This window comes from Exophiala oligosperma, assembly GCF_000835515.1.
Source record: "Exophiala oligosperma strain CBS 72588 unplaced genomic scaffold supercont1.2, whole genome shotgun sequence".
NCBI classification, from domain to species: domain Eukaryota; kingdom Fungi; phylum Ascomycota; class Eurotiomycetes; order Chaetothyriales; family Herpotrichiellaceae; genus Exophiala; species Exophiala oligosperma.
The window spans coordinates 3,722,460-3,742,239 of NW_015622819.1; the positions used below are offsets into that span (position 1 = coordinate 3,722,460).

The 19,780-nt window shown below is 51.7% G+C and overlaps 8 protein-coding genes across 8 annotated transcripts; 4 read left to right on the forward strand and 4 right to left on the reverse strand.

Moving 5' to 3' along the window:
- Nucleotides 1-652: 652 nt before the first annotated feature.
- On the reverse strand, nucleotides 653-1,817 carry PV06_02706 (uncharacterized protein; the record flags this gene model as incomplete). The annotated part of the gene is made up of 3 exons (XM_016403425.1): nucleotides 653-1,314; nucleotides 1,383-1,545; nucleotides 1,593-1,817. 3 exons carry the CDS (start codon nucleotides 1,815-1,817, stop codon nucleotides 653-655), a joined length of 1,050 nt encoding a protein of 349 aa, XP_016267322.1.
- Nucleotides 1,818-2,571: 754 nt separating this feature from the next.
- On the forward strand, nucleotides 2,572-4,518 carry PV06_02707 (uncharacterized protein; the record flags this gene model as incomplete). Its single annotated transcript, XM_016403426.1, has 2 exons — nucleotides 2,572-2,838; nucleotides 2,903-4,518. The coding sequence occupies 2 exons, from the start codon at nucleotides 2,572-2,574 to the stop codon at nucleotides 4,370-4,372; spliced, it is 1,737 nt and encodes a 578-aa protein (XP_016267323.1). The 3' UTR covers nucleotides 4,373-4,518.
- A 582-nt stretch (nucleotides 4,519-5,100) lies between these two features.
- PV06_02708 (uncharacterized protein) lies at nucleotides 5,101-7,133 on the reverse strand. The gene is made up of 2 exons (XM_016403427.1): nucleotides 6,698-7,133; nucleotides 5,101-6,641 (listed from the first exon to the last, which is right to left on the reverse strand). The coding sequence occupies exons 1-2, from the start codon at nucleotides 6,806-6,808 to the stop codon at nucleotides 5,379-5,381; spliced, it is 1,374 nt and encodes a 457-aa protein (XP_016267324.1). The 5' UTR covers nucleotides 6,809-7,133; the 3' UTR covers nucleotides 5,101-5,378.
- A 103-nt stretch (nucleotides 7,134-7,236) lies between these two features.
- Nucleotides 7,237-9,534, forward strand: PV06_02709 (uncharacterized protein). The gene has a single exon (XM_016403428.1). The coding sequence runs from the start codon at nucleotides 7,387-7,389 to the stop codon at nucleotides 9,394-9,396; it is 2,010 nt and encodes a 669-aa protein (XP_016267325.1). The 5' UTR covers nucleotides 7,237-7,386; the 3' UTR covers nucleotides 9,397-9,534.
- A 3,779-nt stretch (nucleotides 9,535-13,313) lies between these two features.
- PV06_02710 (uncharacterized protein) lies at nucleotides 13,314-14,454 on the forward strand (the record flags this gene model as incomplete). Its single annotated transcript, XM_016403429.1, has 1 exon — nucleotides 13,314-14,454. The coding sequence occupies one exon, from the start codon at nucleotides 13,314-13,316 to the stop codon at nucleotides 14,172-14,174; it is 861 nt and encodes a 286-aa protein (XP_016267326.1). The 3' UTR covers nucleotides 14,175-14,454.
- Nucleotides 14,391-16,838, reverse strand: PV06_02711 (uncharacterized protein; the record flags this gene model as incomplete). The annotated part of the gene is made up of 1 exon (XM_016403430.1): nucleotides 14,391-16,838. The coding sequence occupies one exon, from the start codon at nucleotides 16,836-16,838 to the stop codon at nucleotides 14,391-14,393; it is 2,448 nt and encodes an 815-aa protein (XP_016267327.1).
- Nucleotides 16,839-17,128: 290 nt separating this feature from the next.
- PV06_02712 (uncharacterized protein) lies at nucleotides 17,129-17,843 on the forward strand (the record flags this gene model as incomplete). Its single annotated transcript, XM_016403431.1, has 3 exons — nucleotides 17,129-17,163; nucleotides 17,212-17,376; nucleotides 17,433-17,843. The coding sequence occupies 3 exons, from the start codon at nucleotides 17,129-17,131 to the stop codon at nucleotides 17,548-17,550; spliced, it is 318 nt and encodes a 105-aa protein (XP_016267328.1). The 3' UTR covers nucleotides 17,551-17,843.
- On the reverse strand, nucleotides 17,503-19,663 carry PV06_02713 (uncharacterized protein). Its single transcript, XM_016403432.1, has 3 exons — nucleotides 18,201-19,663; nucleotides 17,978-18,154; nucleotides 17,503-17,923 (listed from the first exon to the last, which is right to left on the reverse strand). The coding sequence occupies exons 1-3, from the start codon at nucleotides 19,389-19,391 to the stop codon at nucleotides 17,657-17,659; spliced, it is 1,635 nt and encodes a 544-aa protein (XP_016267329.1). The 5' UTR covers nucleotides 19,392-19,663; the 3' UTR covers nucleotides 17,503-17,656.
- Nucleotides 19,664-19,780: the final 117 nt, after the last annotated feature.

The window sequence follows — 19,780 nt, forward strand, 5'->3', positions numbered from 1 at the left end:
TTGGTGATGTGAGCATGAGTGAGTGAAGGCGGCACAATCTGGCCTTCAAATCTGGTGTTGCTGCGAGAAAGGCACATTTCGTCCATGTCTTTATGATTGAGCGACGACAACGACGACCCAGCGTCTCTTCGGCTCAAGCTCACGAAACGTTCAGATCTGAAGGACAGCTGTCAATATGAGCCTCCAGGTACATCCACAGCATGCTTACCAGGGAAGATTTGATCATTTATTTCCTTCACAGAAGGAACGTTGATGATTTCCGCGTTCTGGCCACATGAGGTTGACTCAAGGACGCGTATAGTTTGGCCTAGCAGAACAGCTTGATAAAAGACATTGGATCTGACAATGACTTTCTCCATCACTGATGTATGAAGTGAGCCACTGATATGGCAAACGTGTACTGTGCTGAAGGAACGATTTATTGCAGCTTCTACTGTAAAGGAGACTCGACGACGTGTTAATCAAGCTTTCCCAAGACTTTTTCCCGATGATATTGTTCGGGTGTCTGACTATCAATGTCGATCAAGTTTAGGTGAAAACAAGTGTAAATACTCTTGTCAGACAAAACTCTACCCTTCTTCACCCAAGAAGCTCAAACAGAACCAATACACCGCTTCCAATCCTCACATCACTCCATCCAATATGCCATTTCTCAATCTGTGTTGTCACCCTGCTTCGCCCTCTTCGCGCGCCAGAGATAGTACTCCCCAGCCGTTATGACCGGATACTTGGCCGGGTTCTCCTCCGAGATGCAGGAAGGAATTGGTTCCATGACCATGTTCCTGTCCATCCCGAAAAAGAAAGGGATCGAGTATCTCTCCTTCCCAGATTTGTTGATCACTCGATGTACAGTCGAGACAAAGTAATCGTTAGTCTGCCTCATGAAACAGTCGGCGATATTGACTACGAACGAATCGGGCACTGGTTTTGCGCGGATCCATCGTCCCGACTTGCTCAAAACTTCCAGGCCTCCAGACATGTCCTGGTTCACGATCGTGAAGCATTCAAAATCAGTGTGCGCACCGATCCCATTTTGGTCATCGACTGACGCCTCTTGTTCTGGGTAATGGAGAATTCTCAACCCGGCTTCAGGCAGTCTCGTCCACTTGTCAAAATAACTCTCGGGGAGGTGTAGCGCCAGAGCGAAAATCTGGGCCATTTTACGTGCGAATTGCAGCATCGGTGTATGATATGCGTACAATCCTTCTCGAAACCCTGGAAGTTCACTTGGCCAGATGGAACTCCCCCGATCATTGTCTGGATTTTCCGGGTCCTGATCAGCCGCATATGCCAGGTTGAATGCCTCGCTAAGGTCTTCATGCAGTCATCAGCGTCCTTTCTTTGATACCAGTCTCCTTTTTACCCTCTTGCGTCAGGCTCACCATTGTGTTTTCTCCCGTTTCTGTTATAACTTGCCATGGAATGATAGCCTAAGTATTCCTTTGGGAGAAGGTTTGTGTCGACTTCCATTTTCTTCTCCATTGGCAATGAGAAGAAACACCTGGCCTGCTCAAATACTCCCTCTGTAAGGCGAGAGTCGAAACCCTTTTGACACTCAGCAGGACGAAATGCCATGTCGAATATATACTCACGTGGTTGACGACATAGAAGAAGCCAATGCGATGGGCGGCTTCCCGCACCTTTTCCGCCACAGCCTGTCGGTCTTCCAGCTTGTCACTATAGATGCCTGCTACATTGATGATGGGTATCTCGTCAGCATCAATCGCCTCGTTCGACTCGACATGGAGGGTTTGGCCATTCTGAAGCCTGATCACAAGTGGGTCTTCAGCCTCTGTCTTGGTCTCAACTACAGACATAATTTCAACGACTGTTGCTGGTGATTCGGAAATTACAAATGATGTATATTGAGTGACACCAGTACCATCCAGGAAGACTCTGCAACTATACTTCAGAAGTTGGGGGTGCCACAGAAGTAAAGGCACCCTGAGAGCTGCGGGGGACGGAGGTAGGCGCCCTGAGCCCGCAGCCTTGTGCTTATCATTCCACACAAGTTGTACTCCGTACATCCATCTGGTATGGCCTCGTACAACGCCTGGCATTTTGCTGTGCGGAGTCGAATGCGGTGCATATTCTCCTTCCCCTTTGATCGTGTCTATCATACACTCAGCACGAACGCCAACAGCTTATTTGGCATCTTGTGTGCTACCATTCATCATCTCGGAAGTCCGATGTGATGACAATGCTCCATTACCATTTGGCACGACCAAATGTCTGCCGCGGGCTACTCTGGCCATCGGCGGCCGTGAGCCCACCCCTGCAATGTATGATTGTCCAGTCATTTCCACGGGTGCTCTCCTTATCAACCATCGGGCAAACCGCTATACAACAGATATGGAGATCAGCGATGATACTCCTGAAATAGCGATTGTCGACAACGTGAGTCCAGGTATGTAGGCGGTACGGCGTATGGCCGGATTGACATCCTCCCCGACTTGCTGATATCAGGAGCTCAAGGACGCCCTGATCATGGCATATTCATATATGTTCGAATATTCGCAGATGCCGTGTGAGACTGCCATCCACGGTTGAAAACTTGACCCGGGCGATACCATGGATTCTATCCGCAGACGAGCCTCCAGGCTCAGTAAGAAGCTTGAAGTCCCCGTCGACGAGAACTTAGGCGGACAGACAGCTACGCCTTGGAACAATCGTGATCTTGCGCCGCTCCCTCCATCGAGACGTACATGGACGGTATGGGGGTTCCTAGGATTCTGGGCCGTCATCCAATTAAACACTGTCGGTTGGCAGACCGCCAGCTCATTGATCTCACTAGGCCTCAGTGTTTGGGAGGCGATGATTGTAACAATCATCGCAAAGGTGAGCAAAATGCCCTCAATACCTGACGGTGGAACAAACAGACTAATTCCTGGCGGCCATCAAGTTTCTGATCGCCGGCGTCGCCATTGCCAACGGCTGGTGGGGAGCAGTGTGGCACGTTGGCTTCTCTGTGGGAAACCGTGCAGTCTGGGGCTTGAGAGGGTCGTACCTTGCTCTAGCCCAGAGGATAATGCTCTGCCTGGTATGGTACGGAGTTCAAGCCTGGATCGGCGGTCAAATGACCGGAGTCATGCTCTATGCAATGTTTTCTGGCTACAGACATATCCCCAACACGTTCCCGGCCAGTGCTCACATGACGACCCAGCAATTCGTTGGCTTTGTCGTGTTTCTCTGCTTTCAATTTCCTTGCTTGTTGATTTCACCCGAGCGGACGGCCATACTCTTCAGATGGGCCAACATCCTCACGGCGGTCACCATGTTCTCAGTGACCGTTTGGGCTCTGGCGACCGCTGGCGGTGGAGGACCGTTGCTGGCGGCGAACAGCACGCTGACCACGACGAGCGAAAAGGCTTGGGCTGTCATCCGCGGCATAACCACGGTCATAGGGTCAATCGCCGTGTCACTCACCAACCAGAGCGACTTCAACCGGTTCGCGAAGACTCCCGGAGCTCAAATCCCAGGTCAGATATACTCCACCGTCATCGTCGGAGCTCTGGTCACTCTCATGGGAACCCTCACCACGTCCGCCGCCCAGAAGATATACGGAGGTGAGTTGCTCTGGTCTCCCGCCGAGCTCGCCCTACGCTGGATGGAGGATGGGTACACCGCCAGATCCCGCGCGGGGGCCTTCTTCGCCGGTCTGGGGTTCTTCGTCTCTCAACTGAGCATCAACACCGTCGACAACGCGTGGCCGGGAGGATTCGACCTCGCCGCCCTGTTCCCACGGTGGATCAACATCCGTCGCGGGGCCGTCATCACGTTCGTGTTGGGTATCGCGATCAACCCTTGGCAGCTGGCCGACACTGCCAACACCTTCATCAACGTCCTCGACGGCTACTCGGTGTTCCTGGGACCCATGGTCGGCATGATGGTGTGCGACTTTTGGGTGATTCGTGGTCGGAAATTCAAGCTCTCGGACCTGTACACCGCGGACGATTCCTCTATTTACTGGTACAACCGTGGGTTCAACTGGCGGGCGTACGTCTCGTGGCTGATCGGTATCGCCCCCGCCCTTCCAGGCTTCATCAACGCCGTCAACCCTTCCATTCACGTACCAAAAGGGGCACAGGAGATATTCTACCTCGCGTACGTCGAAGGGTTCGCACTGTCGTTTCTGGTGCATTATGTTCTGAATCGGCTCTTTCCCGTTCCAGGATTGGGTGTCATTGATGAACAAGACATTTTTGCAACGTTCACGGTCGAGGAGGCAGCCAAGCTGGGCGTCACCCCCCATCCTCGCTTAGTCCTCCCCGGCTTGACCGTCGAAGAAGCAGAGCCGGTTGAAGTGGAGCAACCGAAAGGGGTGACGGTTGTCAGTAATTGGGAAAAGGCAGATGCCTCGGGGCAGGAATGAGACGTGATCGGCAGGAAATGCCGCCTTCTCCCAGCAAGAGTGGCTCCGAGGAATCGCTGAGGCATCTTGAAGACTTGGAGGCCCGCCGTGAGCAGTTGGGCCGATCAATGACTGCCCGACTGAGACTCTCATGATCCAGTGTGCCCGGTGGTGCACGCAAGAAGTGCGGTGCCTCCAGAGAGGGCAAAGGAAAATTGTTGAACAGGGTGTATATACACACCTACCCGACTTTGCTCATACCAAGAATTCATTCACTTGGTGATTCACTCAGTGATCCGCCATTTTATTCCAGAGTATATGGGTTTGATGAGTGAACTTTTCTCCAACAAAGGACAGCCTTGATGGCCACTAGTAAGCACTCACCACGTCGAACCGCCACTTTGGCCCAATGGTTCGGAGGTTGGGCTTATCCTTGGAGACCTAGCCTTAGTGGATTAAACTGGGAGTCGGCAGGTTTCCATGATGTGACTGGAGCATCCCTTGACCAAGGTACGAGGGGATGACAGTGTGATCATAGTCGGGATAAGTAAAGAAGAAGCCAGGTCTGGGCTTCGAACCTCCAAACTTTTTGTTTCGGCAGAGTTTTTCTATTTTTTTTAGTACTCGTCGGTTGGTTGGCTCGAGGAAGAGTGAAGACGAGGGGGGTGTCAAGTGAATACCAGAAGTGGGACTTGTACAAGAGTACACTAGATGGAAACAATGATTTGGTCACCTCAACAGATATCATGACGAAGACAAGAGGAAACAGATTTCATTTAATAGACTTCTCTTTTTGATTTGGGGTATATTTCGATAACTTACAATGCTTCCGATACCTTTGCTCATGCTGAATCCCGATGCTAAACCAGGTCATTTATTTCATTCTCATCGCCAAATCAACCCCCTTCTCATCCTTGATCCAATCGTTTGTTCTGGCCGTTTTGACCATCGCCCGACTACTCGTCTCAAAAACAAACAAAGAGAGCTACACTGATTGCTCCTCATCCATTTGTGATGCAAGCTAGATTCACTGGCAATAGTTGGCAGGAAAAGGCCCCTGGGCTCCTCGAAGCTCCCCTTGCCACCAGTCGTCTGTGCTTTCCGTTTTCTTGAGAACCCTGATTCGATCTCCTTCTCGAAAAGCGAGGTCACCTTCGCTTTGTCCGTCAAAATCGTACAGTGCCGTCACAAAAATTGCCTGCTGCGACGGCAACCGTGGTGGTGGAGGGGGTGGAGGGCGCTTTTTCTGTGCGATGGAAGTCGCAGATGTAACAGACGTTGTCGAAGGCTGACGCTCTCGGGAGAAATAATCCGTGTGGGGTCCAGCTGGGGAATAAGACATTGGTGTCTGATACACTGAGTGCGAAGGCGACGGTGTAGCCTCCATAGGAGTTGTCGGGCTTAGTAAGGTCGATGGCGCAGGAGACGAAGAAATCTTTGGCTTGATCTCAAAAGATGGAGAAGGTGGAAGTGCCCTGGCAGGTGAGACAGACTGTCCACGAGCAAAGGACGAGTTGGCGCTGGGGCGGCGATAGCCGTTGGCAGGTGGATGTCCGTTCTCCTGAGACATTGACGCTTTGATGGCTTTTCCGTTGGCCAGGAGTGCAAAAGATTCGATCTCCCGTTGTACAGGCTTGAAGGCATCGTCCCACAGCCTGATGACTTCATCCATGGGTGGACTCGGAGAAGGAAAGCCCTCTTCTGTGCAATATGCGTGCAGTGATGTGTAATAATGCCCGAGTAAGCTGTTCTGGATGTTGATGAGAGTGGCGAGGAAATGCGGTAGCAGTGAGAAGACAGATTGGAGTAACCGTGGTAGACAGTTCCTTAGGTTCTCGTCGGCGGCAGCGTATGCTTCTGTTGCTGAAGCAAGATCAGACTGGGACTTTGCAAGTGCTGCATTTTCTCTCTCTGAACGCTTTGCCTTTTTCTGAGCCGTCTCGACTCTGCTTTGATATCTTTCATAGTCCAGCTTCCGATCTTCTCGTTTTTTGATTGTCTTCCTCATCGTGTGAAGACTATCTTTGGCACTCTGAGCCGGCTGGATCAACTTGTCCTCGACATGGGCAAGATCTTCTATTAAATCCCTCTTCAAATCCGAGGACTCCATCCTGATCCGGTTGGTTCTTCCGACGAGATGCTCGGGGGTGAGGACTGCAACATGGCCTTGATAATCTTCACTGGCGCCAACAATCGGGGCATAAAGGAGCTCGAACTCCTCGAACATACGGTGTTGGTGGGTGAGAATGGCGATCCAGGCTTCTCGCCATTGTTTGGAGGATTCAATGACCTTGGACACGTTAATGAGTCGTCGAACATCCTCTCTTTTTGAATGGCCGGTCATACCTTGGTCAGTAGACGGTCCGCCTCTTCGAAATCTTTAAGTAGAACGGAGATCTGTTGCTCATCTGCACTCCTCCTCATGTACTTGCCAAAATGTCGCTGAACACTGTGCATGGTGAGTCTTTGGGACCCGCCGGTCCATCAGAGAACCTCCAGCAATGTCAGGGCAATTGATCGAGTCGCAGAGGTGTCCGCAGAGACCCAGGTATCGTTCTCCCAGGATATCAACAGAAGTCGGGCCGCTGATCTTTGGGTGGTACGACTTGGTAGGAATGTTGGGTCGGAACGAGTGTCGATGGTGATGGCGGGCGGGAATATGCATTACATTTGAGGACTGGCCTGCAGTCTGAACGTGTGTGATAGAGGAAAGAGCAAGACAAACAAATACAAGAATTAGAACGAGTAGCTAATTATCTGAAGAGGGAACAGTCTAGGATCTGGATTCCGCAAAGACGCAGACACCAAGAACGAATGCGCAGCTATTTATTTAGTTGGTCTCAGTTGACGCGCGTAATTGTCGCTCTAAGCCTACAACAAAGTGGCCTCACCAGTTCCTCCTTGCCTCAGACGCCCACCACCGACCTTCACAGCCGTATGCACATCCCCTCCATATTCATTTGATGAGGTGGACGGACAATGTGGAAACATCATGCTGCTGACCACCTCATCTTCCTACCCACCCGACTGTGATTATGGTGACCGCAGTGTCGGTACACCGTGGTAACCCTACCTTGAGTGTTGCTCCCACCCAGAATACCGCCCCCGTCCACGAATTCCGCTGTCTGTATACTCGTGATCTACACAAGAAGGCAAAGAAATGGCACGATGGCTCCCTACGCTTTCATACCTTCAACCGACGCGTCATGGTCTACGATGACGCGAAGAATTATATCGGCGACCTTCACTATACGAAAGAGGAGGAATTTGGTGAAGGTGTAGAAATACAACTCGACCGAGGTGTCAAAGTCGAAGTTGGCGAACGTTTGGGAGAGACTGAGACCGATTTAGCTCCAATACTCGAAAGGCAGCGACCAGAGAAGGCTACACCACAAAAAAGACCAGCAGGAGGTTTCGGTGCTCAATCGTTGTCGTCAATCCCTTCTCAGAGGCCCAAGTCATTGCTTGAGGTCCTCGGACCATCGCAAGGACGCTTGGGACGTTCACGGTTACCCCTACAATCGCCATACGAGCAGAGGCAGGCAACTTTCCGCCCAGAGCCGAACGAGCCTCCTCCAAAAAGACGCAGACTATCCAATGATAAAGAAAATCGTCCCGGTGAGAGCGTTCGAGTTGCCACGCCTAGTAAGCCTTGTATACCTCAGCCTATTCGATCAAACAACCTTGAAAGATCACCACTTGTTCAGAAAGCTCCTCCGACAAGGCCTCGTCCCGTGGTAGAGATTTCATCAGACGAGGAATGCGATCATGATCGAAGAACGCAGTCAAGGACCAATGTTGTATCGTCCTTCGAGCCCCCGGGAGCCATTGGAAGGTCTCAGAGAGCCTCCGAATCAACACTGATGCTGCAAGAAAGAAAATGGTCCAAGACGAATGCTCTCAAAGCTCAGACAACGAGACCAACTCCGCGAGACACCACCAAACAGCTCGTGACCGAGCCCAAAACCGGGGCCATATTGACCAAACCTCGCCTTTCTATTCAGCGTAAAGCACGTTTGCTGTTAGGTCGGCCGCGACCCAAATCAAAGTTGCTGGTTTTGCAACCTTTTCAGACACCTGACTTGAGACTCCATGCCGGTACACCGGTTGAAAGAGCGTCACCTCGTGAAGAAGCGCGCAGTCCTACTCCTCTGCCGCCCATATCAGATGACGAACTGGACAATGTCCCTCACCCCACCTACCGAGAATCTCCTAGGCACCCCAACATCAAATCTAGTCCTCGTCAAGCTACTGCGGGCAGTAATGGAACAGACATCATCGCCTCAAGCCCTCTTTTCCTACCCGAGGATGGGAACAGAGAACCCAGACTACCCACGCCGCCTCCAATGCCAACTCAAGAAGAATTTCCCTTCCTAGCAATGACCATGAACGAGCTAGAACAGCACGAGCGTGTGGAAAACAATCATCGAAATTTTGTTCTGGAAAGTACCTCCGTGGAAGAACGATTGCACAATGTACCTGAGTTGGACATAGCGGACCTGTTCTCATCAAGTACTCCACCGGCTGAAGCTCTAGGGGAAGCCCAGCCACCCTCCGTGGTTTTAACGGGTCCTACTCTGATGCCTCACACACGAGACTTCCGTAGAGTCTTTTCGGAAAACGATGCTGTCGTGGAAGATGATGCCGTTCAAAACCCAGGTCAAACCAGTCTCGTGCCCCGAAGCCCGCTGAAGATTCTGAATGATTTGTCAACTAGACAAACTAGTGTGAAATCCAAGAGTCCTCAAAAATTCCAACGTTGTGCATCCGACACTGCCGCATTGAAGGACCCGATTGAAGAATTTCCCACCAAAGAACATGGGCAGGATCAAGAAGGGCAGACTGGGCCTTGGACATCCGACGAAGCTTTCCTGTTGTTTGACTGGTGGCCACCTGGGATGGAGAAGCCAGAGTACTGGGCTGCTACTGTTGAAAAGCCATCCGCTCCCGTCGCTGTTGCAGCAGCGGGTGGTCCTATATCAGGATACCCGAGCATGATAACCACAGCGAGGCAGTTTTTACGTGATGATGCTAATGCGTTATGACCCGTCTAATGATTGATGAAAAGAACCAGCTGAAAGATGTATCATAGATATGATTTCGTGTAGAACAGTTCAAAATGGGATACTGGTACCGAGGTTATTGGACCTGTGTCTCTGTTCCACCCCAAGGGCTTGTACATTGACCTCTCTTGGTTCGTAAAGCCATTATCGTTTCTACCGTACAGTAAAAGGCAAGGTTATGTGTTTGGTCTTGCCATTGTTCATGATCGTGTCATGTGTCTGGTACTTATTGATTCGGTCTATAAGGATACGGCCAACAAGCCCACGTACCTAGATATTTCATTGCGCCCACTTACAGTAACTTGTACGGAGGTGTAAATGACGCGGCGTACAGTACAGACAAGTCCTCTCCGTCGAGATCCCAAAAGCAATGCAAGTAACACAAGTACTGGTGACCAGGTACAGTACAGTACTTCTTGTTGTGGGTCTGATTCTCGGTACGAGTACAAACAACGGGGTGTCTGTCTGCCTATTTTTTTTGGCGGTTTACCTAACGCTTCTTCTCGTCGTCGTCAACGACGACATTCTCCATCTGACCCACGTCCGGTTTTTCTCCGTCGACGGCCACTTGACTCTCCACGTCGTTCAGCTTTCCCTTGACCTCGATCTCGTCGGCGGTGGCGACCCCCGCCGGTTTGGCCAGTTCGAACTGTCGGCCTCTGCGTTCGGGTCCCAGGGCCGTCGTGACGGCGATACCCAAGGCTATGATGGCGGTGGCGACCCCCATGGTGGGTCCGTAGGCGGGAGCGGGTTGCCCATCGACGGCGGTGACCGTACGGTGTTCCGCTATGGCGTTGACGATCTGGGCCGACGGCGACGAAATCATGTTGCCCAGTTGGTAGGTGATGCCGGGGAAGGAGGATCGGTAGGCGGGAGGGGAGAGTTCGTTGAGGTGGATCGGGATCACCCCCCAGGCACCCTGGACAAAGACTGTATTGTGTCACCGGTGTTAGTTCACAAGACATGGAAGGAAATTTGCGGGGTTTCAAATGGGTAATGCATTGGAAAAAAAAAGGATGGCAGTAGAGGGGAGAGAATTATGAAGTGAGATGACCCAAAAAGAATACTCACACTGCATAAAAAATCCAGTGGCGGACAAACTACGTTCGGTGGTAGGCAATATCCAAGCTGGGATCAAGAGTCCCGAAACAATGGCAGAAACGATAATCGCACGTCGACGTCCGAACCATTGAGAGATGTAACCGATGATGGTACCGCCGACGCAAGCTCCCGTCTTCATGATGATACTGGCTCGACTGGCCGCGGCGTTGTTCAGCTCTTTTTGAGTGAGCATAAAGGTCGTATAGCTGTCTTGGCTTGTCTGCGAAAAGTAATTAAAGAAGGTCATGAGAATAATACAGTAGATGCACATGCGCCATTGCTGGGCTAACATCTTACGAGTCTCGATCCAGAATGCTCGGGGTGATGACGACGTGTGGCCTCCACCGGCTTCCTTTGCGGCGATGAATTGTTTGGACTCGGGAAACAACAATCGGATCAGACCGACACCGATCGATAGGCCGGTCCCGATCCAGAAGACGGTCTTCCACGAGTCGGTGCTCCCACCGACGCCGAGGTTGCAAGACGCGGCGATCACGTAGCCCAGGGAATACCCCTGCTGTAAGATACCGGACATCAGACCGCGAGCGTCGACGGGACAGTTCTCCAGGGCCATGGCGATGGCGTTGCCGTAGACGCCGCCCATGAACAAGCCGAAAAGAGACCGGACCGCCAGGAACTGGGTGAATGTCGAGCTGTAGATTGTGGCGACCTGCAACAGACCCAAAACGATCATGTTGACGACCATGGGGTACTTTCGACCGAATTTGTCACCGGCCAGGCCGAACATGGCGGCGCCAATGGAGCGCAAAAGGAGGGTTAGGGTGATGGCGGTGGTGACGTTCGTCTTAGAGGTGTCATAGTACTTGGCCAGCTTGACCGTCTGGATCGACAGGGCGTGGAAGTCGAACGCGTCGGCGGTCCACGCCGCGAGACCCACGAGGAAGAAGAGCCAGTCGCGGGCGCTGAGCTGGGCGAAGAGACTGATGGGGTTCCTCAGGGGACGAGGGGACTGCCATTCACAATACGTCTCGCCGTAGTCGTTGGTCACGGCGACTCGTTGTTTCCACTTGAAGAGGTCGGCCCAGGACTGCTTGGCCGTCGCGAATGTTCCTCTGACGATGGGGTCAGCGGGTTCATTGCGACTCTCGGCCATGTTTATCGTCGAAAGGAAGAAGGGCCTGAGAAGGGGATTGAATCTGAGAAAGTACGAAAGTCGGGTATGATAGCCAGAGGTGAGGTGTTGAGAGATATTCAGGATAACGAAGAAGAGGCAGAGACCGATGTTGTCTTTACATGTCCCTGATATATATTCCACAATCACACAACGAGTCGGCCATACGGACACACTCCGAGCAGAAGATCGGCGCAAGGTAGTATCAGGAACTTCGTGTCATGCATGCCATGCAGAAGAGGCTGTCTCCTCTCCAGTCACAAAACAGTATTGGCGATAACAGAAGGGCGGGGGCGTCCTTAGAGGGTCGGAAGCAAAAGAATGTGGCATTTACCTTGGAGGAGGAGCAAGAGCATCTCGTAGCGACAACCAATTGAAGCACTCACCTTGTCTTCAGTAGCCGTCTCTTACAGCGGATCATGATGATGATACCCCCAGCTTTGGATTTTCCAATAGCCGTCAAGCTCGTCCCTTCCGGCGACAGCTGTAGATCTTGTTCCGCTCAAGCATGTGAAGCATGTCGAGGGCAACTTGGACGCAAGCCCCAAGGCCGATAAGGAGGCGGCCAAGAAATCTTTCCTCCTCATCTCCCCGGTTTTGTACTGCATGAGCTGTTCGGAGGAGGAAGCATTGGGTCTTTAAAGCAAAGGACGATGTTACGTCGCACAGATTGACATTCCCAAGCTGGCAAATGTAGCAGAAGTACCCTTGTCGCCGACCTATTAGGATATCAAACGAACTCAGGGCATGGACATGCATGGACATATATGCCTGTAAGGTCAAGAGTACCAAGACGCGGAAAAGGCTGGGCACTTCTGGGCAGCATCATGCCATCGAGTCGGTAGTTCTCTGATGTGGTTGTCATGCTTTGGAGTTTCTTGATGAGGCCGGGTGATAACGGGATGATGATGGGTTTCCTTCCATGCGCCTCGACAGATTTTTGAGCGCTGTAACAATCGGAATCTCTTCTCAGCTTAAAGGAGAAGAAACAGGAGTATAAGGTATGTTGTGAGGAGGGCGGGATTAGGGACCGGGGTCAGTAATCTTGGCATCACGAAGCCCTTTCCCTGGCATCGGTTATAGGGCCGTGTATCACCGGCGAAGCCCCCCAAGTGGCAGAAAGGCCCAGACACAAGGGATACTGTACAGAAGAACATCGTATCCAGTACAACACAACTAGTCGAGATCTAGATAAGAAGTGCTTAAGGAACTTTTTATGTACGCCAGGGATGAGTGGACGCGCGTGGCCCCCGAGACGCCGAGAGTTTACTACCCATACGCGATGAAACAACCTGCGCGATGGCACTAGGACATACTGTACATACCCCAGATCTTGTTGTGCATCTCAGATATATCGTGAACTTCTACCGAGCTTCTAGGAGCGCGCCGCTTGTCTTATTAGAAAGCCATGTAAACAATATTTGGTTCGGGATTTGTCGGTCGCAGCCCAAAAATATGTGCCCTGGACTCGTTGTGTCCGCTTCTGGCAACCGAGCAGCTTTTTCTATTACGACTACTATTGGTCCACTTTTTTTCACTGTAAAACCTCGCCATCATGAACTTCTAAGAGAGATACCACACAGTTTCACTCGCGCGTGTGCCCTCAATCTGTCAATATACGCGGGGATTTAATTACAGGGGTGGTTTTTGCTTCTCAAGGGACACGATGCCAGCAGACCAGTACGACGTGCCTCCGGGCCACGTGGCGAGCCCGGACATCAAGGTCTCCAACCTCAGTTATCTATTTCCGGACGGCTCGACGGGTTTATCGAAGATCAACCTGGACCTCCCTACCGGAAGCCGCACGTTGCTGATCGGAGCCAACGGCGCGGGTAAAACGACGTTGCTCAGGCTGCTGTCGGGCAAGAGGTTGGCACCCGCGGACACCATCTCGATCGGAGGGGTCGATCCGTTCGCCGCCGGTTTGGAGGGAGTCACGTATCTGGGTTTGGAGTGGGTGCTGAACCCGATCGTGAGGACCGACATCGCTGTGCCGGTCCTGCTCGACTCCGTGGGGGGCTCGTACTACCCGGAGCGGCGGGACGAACTGGTCCGGATCCTCGACATCGACCTCCGGTGGAGGATGCACGCCGTCAGCGACGGGGAGAGGCGGCGGGTCCAGCTCGCCATGGGCCTGATACGCCCCTGGGACGTGCTCCTGCTGGACGAGATCACCGTCGACCTGGACCTCTTGAGCCGGAGCAACTTCTTGAACTGGTTGCGGGGAGAAACAGAACGACGAGGGGCCACCATCGTCTACGCCACCCACATCCTCGACAACCTGGTCGGCTGGCCCACGCACCTCGTGCACATGCACCTGGGGAAAGTCAAGGAGTGGGGCGCCATGGCGAAATTCGACGCGGAGACGGACTTTTACAACAACACCGGCAACAGCAAACTGGGCGAGCTGGTCCTGAAGTGGCTCAAGGACGACCTGAGGGAGAGAGGCCCTCGCGATCAGATGGGCCAGGCAAAGACCTATGACACGCACGAGGGAGAAGGCGGTTACGGACAAGAGAAAGCGTGAGGATTAGATGCTAGAACTGTTTTTCCGGGGGGTTTCTTTTGATGCATTGTGTGATGATACCCGTCGGATCTTCAACAAGATCGATCCATCATGAGCAAATTTTGGCATTGACGGTGCTGAGGTAGAAGCTAGAATTTGGTCTTAACACCATACACGTCGACGGTAGAGGTTGGCTTTTCAGCGTTGGGAATGGCGGTACGGAAATGAATATATATATCATGACTCGGCCCAACTTCTCCAATCAACCTTCCAGATGCGCACAGAGCTGTCAGAGGAAGCAATAGCAAGATGACCTTGGTCTCTATCACATGAAGACTCCTTGTTCGGTCTCCAAGCCAATCTGTTGACTGTTTTCGAGGGGCAGAGATGTTTGTTGATGTCACCGCTTTTGACGAGCTCTATCTCATCAGTACATTTGACAAGATGCAATGATATTGCGCCATCATCCTCGCCCAAAGCCAGCAGGTTTGTATCTCCACTGGCAGCGGCCGAAATGGCAGTCACCGAGACTTTGCGAGCAATCGAAATTTGACAGCTAAATTCGAGTCGTCCGTCCTTCAATGCACCGCCCCATATTCTAACCACTTTATCTCTCCCTGCCGTCGCAAAGGTCGGACGGCGAGCATTTCGTAGCCACGTTCCATCCAGGATCATCCGAGAATGAGCTTTGGCATTTATTGCAACACGGGTCCAGGACTTGACATCGCCGCTTGCTGAATTCTGAAACACTGCAAACTGTCGATCACGTCCAACGCTGAGTAAGAATTCACCTGGCTGCTCCGAAAACGCCAGTCTCGTGACCGTGAGCGAGTGGGCTGGTAGCGGAGGTTTGATCTCGTTCCATGTTTCTGTGTCATACAGACGAATCACAGCATGGTCAATCGAGCTTGCCTTGCACGCGGTAGCAAGCACGCGGCCATCCACAGGCGTGGCGGCCTCTGATATTTCATAGCCGTGGCCATACAACTTTTCGTGCTCGGGCCACAAAGTGTGGCGAGATAGCAGGTCTTCGTGGGGTGGCTCTTCAAGATGAGGCAGCGAAGTGCCCAACCCGTCATTTGCTAGGCCCGGATCGAGTTCTTCAGCTGCATCGCCGTCTTCCATATCCTTGGCATCGTCCATGGTTTTGTTGGACAGACCCAATACCGGAATAGCAGCGGTGTCTGGTAAGATCTCGTCATTTGGGGGCAAGCCGATCTGGCACAATTTGTGCAACATTGACGCAATGTCTTTCGGCTCATTGAAGACACGGAGCAGCTTCTCATCTGCGCCCGATGAGAATTGGTGAGGTGTCGTGCTTGCTATACAGTTGAGATCGTACCCATGAATTTGTGGTCGGGCGAACTCGTGCCACGTCCGCTTCACTCCCCTTTTCCACTCAGCATGGAGCCTGGTCGTTTGATCCGAGCTCGTGGAGAGCAGATAGCCGCCGTCCGGTGACCAGCATAGTCCATTTACTGAACTGATATGACCACTGATTCCGTGTTTCTGGGTCCAGAATTGTGAGTCTGTATTGTATTGCCACAACCGCCAGCTTCCAGTCCTGCCCAAAGACGTCACCATCAGTCCATCAGGGGACCAGAGACCCGTCCAGAATCCTCCCGAGGATCCCGTAGCGGTGGTTGCTCCTTTCTGACCACTGATTTCGCCCAGCCGAGACACGCTGACCCATATCCCAGAGCCTGGATCAGACTCCCATATCGACAGCGATCCGTCGGCCGAGGCTGTTAGTAGGCGCTGATTCGATTCGTTTGGACTCCATGCCGCCGAGTACACCCAGTCCTCATGACCCAACAATAGAGCCTCAAATGTTATTGAGTACTTGCTATCAGCAGCAGAAACACTTTGGACTTTCGCGGTCAATGCATCGTTGATGGTGGAGTTGTGTTTCGGATCAACAGGTGGTGCCACTTTAGTAGCAGCAGCAGCAGCAAGCCCAGGCTGAAAGCGCCAAAGCCGGACATACTTGTCTTGGGCTGCGGAGGCCAGGAGAAACTCACCATCCGGGGCCGCAGTCAAAGCTAAAGACCTGACCCAAGCCTCGTGTCCAGTCAAGGTCGCACACAGGTTATATTTAGGAGTTGAGGACAATGATTCAATCGAATAGACTTGTATTTCATTGCGTGTACCTCCAACCACCAAGAATGCTGAATCGATGGAAGTCGCTTGAAAGGGTCCAAGTGCCAGAGCAAGCGGCATGAACTTTGGCTTCAATTCGAGCGTCGAGAGTGTTTCCAATGTACCATCCTGGACTTTCCACAGCTTGACTTTTGCATCCGCTCCTCCAGTCACGAACATATTGCTGTTTTCCAGAACTGCAATGGTGTTGACGGACCCTCGATGAGCTGCAGCCTTGTCGGCATGTGTCCAGCAGGTTTTACCATGTTGCCACAGCAGGATCTCTCCATCAGCGGAACCAGTCACTATTAATTCATCCGAGCCACCACTCTTGGACGATATGAATTTGATCGTTGTAATTTTCGAGGTGTGTCCGGACAGCAGCGCTGAGATGCCACGACTCGAATCATTATTCAATGGTGACCAGATGGCCACATTTTGATCTGCGCCAAAGGCAAGAAGCCCAGAGGCGAGTGACCAGTCGGCCGCTGCACTATGCCTATTGCCGCCGACAGCGTAGTACTCGTCCTCGATGACAGAATTCATTGACTGTATTGTCTCTATTTGAGGAATCAATGCAAAGCAATTCCTCGAAGGAAAAACAACTCCGCCAAGACAGAAATTTATACGGGCGATTTCGCAGGATCTGATTGGTGAATAAGAGACATTCGTTACTCACTCCATTGTGCCCTCTCTCACCTTCGTCCTAACTTCATGTGTAACACCCAGAGCGGCTCTTTGTAGAGATTATTGTTTCTATCCAGTCTCTAGTAACAAGCTCACTTTTATCTCCCGAGTGCTTATAGTGCGGGCTGGCAATAAGTTTTCCATTGACGATGGAGGAAAAAATCAACATCACTGTCGAGTTTAGGTATGTCCTGACCTATCCCTGGATTGTGGAATCCTAATGCGAGTTCAGCGGAGGTCTGGAGGTGTTGTTTGACAACGAGACTAAACATCAGGTGTCGCTGACAAAAGACGCTGATGGTGGAAAACCTCCAACCGTTGGCTATCTTGTCAGCTATATTTGCGACCACCTGATGAAGGATAGCCGGAAGGAGTTATTTGTTCTTGACGGCGCCGTGTAAGTCGACGATCCCAAAGTTATTACGAGGATCTTTCCTGACATGTATGTATCAGACGGCCCGGCGTTCTAGTTCTGATCAACGATTCAGATTGGGAACTCGAAGGCGAAGACAAATACGAACTGGCCAACAAGGATAATATCCTATTTGTCTCAACATTGCACGGCGGCTAAGCCGTTATCTTTATTCAAACACTACTATTTCAAAGATTTGGTCGACATACTCATCACGCATCTCATCGTGCATTGCCAGTACAAGCAAGTTTACCACAGGATATTATCATACGACGTCGTGCATTCGGTGAGCCAGAATCTCAGAGTCTTCTGGCGTTTTGGACCCAGATGCTTGTGGCTCTGGTGTCCCAGGTCCCCGGCTGATACCGATGCGAGGGCTTGCAATGCCGCTGCCCAGGCCAGGAATTGGGGTTGCAAAACCGCTTGGAGGAGCAGGCGCTTTGATACCTTCAGGTGATGCTGGTATGATTTCTGGTGGGAGGTCTGGTATTTTGATGCGCTTGGCTTCGTTGTTGTAGCTTGCAGGGATAATCTAAGCCATGGTCAGTAGAGTTCTCTAGCGTTTGCCGTTCCTCCGGAGACGCACCTCAATTATCTCGTCACGGGGAAAAGACAGGAAAGGGATGTCGGCCGCATTGCAGGCCATTAGATAACCGTATAGCACGCGAAGGACACTCTCATGAGCAATGATGAGCAAGTCGTTCTGTTCTCTTTCCAATTCTAGAATGATCGGCTCCAATCGGACAGCAACATCGTGATATGACTAGTCAAGTTAGCGATGCAAGAGACCTCGAAGAAGTCGGCCATACCTCGGCTCTTGGGAATCTGTGGTGATATGGGTCGAGGTCATGCTTTAGTACTTCGTCGGGATAGTCCTGTCGGATTCTCCTCTCGGACTTCTTTTCGCAGACACCAGGGTTTAGTTGACTCATCTGCGACCGCTGTCTAACCTTGAACCCGCTTCCTTCAAGGAAGGCTGATGTCTCTACCGTCCTTCTACGGGTGGATGTCCAAACGATGAGCGGCTTAAGGGGCGCTTCTAGCCCTCCTTTCTCAATGATGGTGCGTCTCTCTTCCTCTCGATGTTGAAGTAGAGTGTTTGTCATCTTCTTTGCATAGTCTCGGCCAGCAGGAGACAGAGGCGCATCTGCTTTGAATGATTCTTCTTCTAGCGTCACCCCAGCCCGTGCAAAATATGTGTGTCGGGATTTGATGTGTAGGTTGAGTAAGTAGAATACAATTCGGTGAGATATGTAGCCGAAACTGGTATTGTTGACCACCAATCTCTCCCCGGCATTGATCATCTTGATCCAGTCGAGATCTGGCTCCTCCATAGTCTCAAAGTGCGGAATTTTAGCTGACATTCGACTCAAGTAGTGCTTAACCGCATCGCTCTCGGACCAGCCAACATAGTCTGGCGAGGAGATTTTGACGCTCCTGACGTTCTCCTCGATGATACGCTGGTCGTCGCAACTTGATTCGATGAAGAGGCACTTGATGTCGTGCTTTGCAAACTCCTTCGCAAGGGATCTTCGTCCCGCTGCGAGTGGATTGACGGCGTCATAGATGGCAATCTGGCCATTTTCATGATTCAGGAAATGGTAGATGTCCTCCCTGCACTTCTTAAGTATCTTTTGCCGTAGAAGCACTGACGAAGCCGAAGCGTTGACGAAGAAGTAGTCATCAGGCACATCCTTGCCCTGTCCGATGATGGCTCTCCGATAATCCCCAAGATGGAAGATTCGAGTTTTGACTCCTAGCCAACGTAGATATCGTGCCAACGCCACTGAGATGTGTGTTTTCCCACGAGCTGGCAGACCTACTGTAGCGATTGCGATTCGACCAGCGTGGAACAAACGCCCTGATTCGGTGCTGTAGAGTTGGGCCGGTGCCAATTCTTCCTTCTGGGGTAAGTCATGGATCGCGTCCACGAAGGTACTCGACTTGCGCCGATATCGTGGCGCATTGACCGCCGAGTCTACCGTCAGAAGCGTATCCATGGCGTGTTGTGTAAGATCAGTATGAAGTGGTAGAAGATAAGAAATATAAGCGTAAATAGGCAGGTTTTATTTAAAAGGCTGGTCGGCTATCGTCGTTCAGCCGAGCGGGCGTCCGGAAGGTTTTATGATCACCGTGCGGCTGTGATATGTGTAGCAAAGAGACATCAGCAGCGGTCGACCTTGCCACGATTGATCATTAGCTGTTGTTGCACAGCAATCGGCCAGATAATATAGAGCTCTTTGGGCGATGACGACTTCCGTACCAACCTACGTCGACTTGACCTTCCTGTGCTAACGAGAACGTCAAGCGGGATGATAAGAGGTAAACTCGGGACACATAAGAATGGAATCGTCTGACAGATGGAGTTGGTTGAAATTATAGTGTACGG

Excerpts from the sequence above, each read along its gene's own strand:
- PV06_02708 (XM_016403427.1), bottom strand. The coding sequence starts at position 6,808 with ATGCACAGTGTTCAGCGACATTTTGGCAAGTACATGAGGAGGAGTGCA. Across the intron at positions 6,642-6,697 it reads CGGACCGTCTACTGACCAAG|GTCATTGAATCCTCCAAACA; the intron begins GTATGACCGGCC and ends AACGTGTCCAAG.
- PV06_02713 (XM_016403432.1), bottom strand. The coding sequence starts at position 19,391 with ATGGATACGCTTCTGACGGTAGACTCGGCGGTCAATGCGCCACGATAT. Across the intron at positions 18,155-18,200 it reads ACAGATTCCCAAGAGCCGAG|TCATATCACGATGTTGCTGT; the intron begins GTATGGCCGACT and ends TAACTTGACTAG. Across the intron at positions 17,924-17,977 it reads CCCGTGACGAGATAATTGAG|ATTATCCCTGCAAGCTACAA; the intron begins GTGCGTCTCCGG and ends ACCATGGCTTAG.
- PV06_02709 (XM_016403428.1), top strand. The coding sequence starts at position 7,387 with ATGGTGACCGCAGTGTCGGTACACCGTGGTAACCCTACCTTGAGTGTT.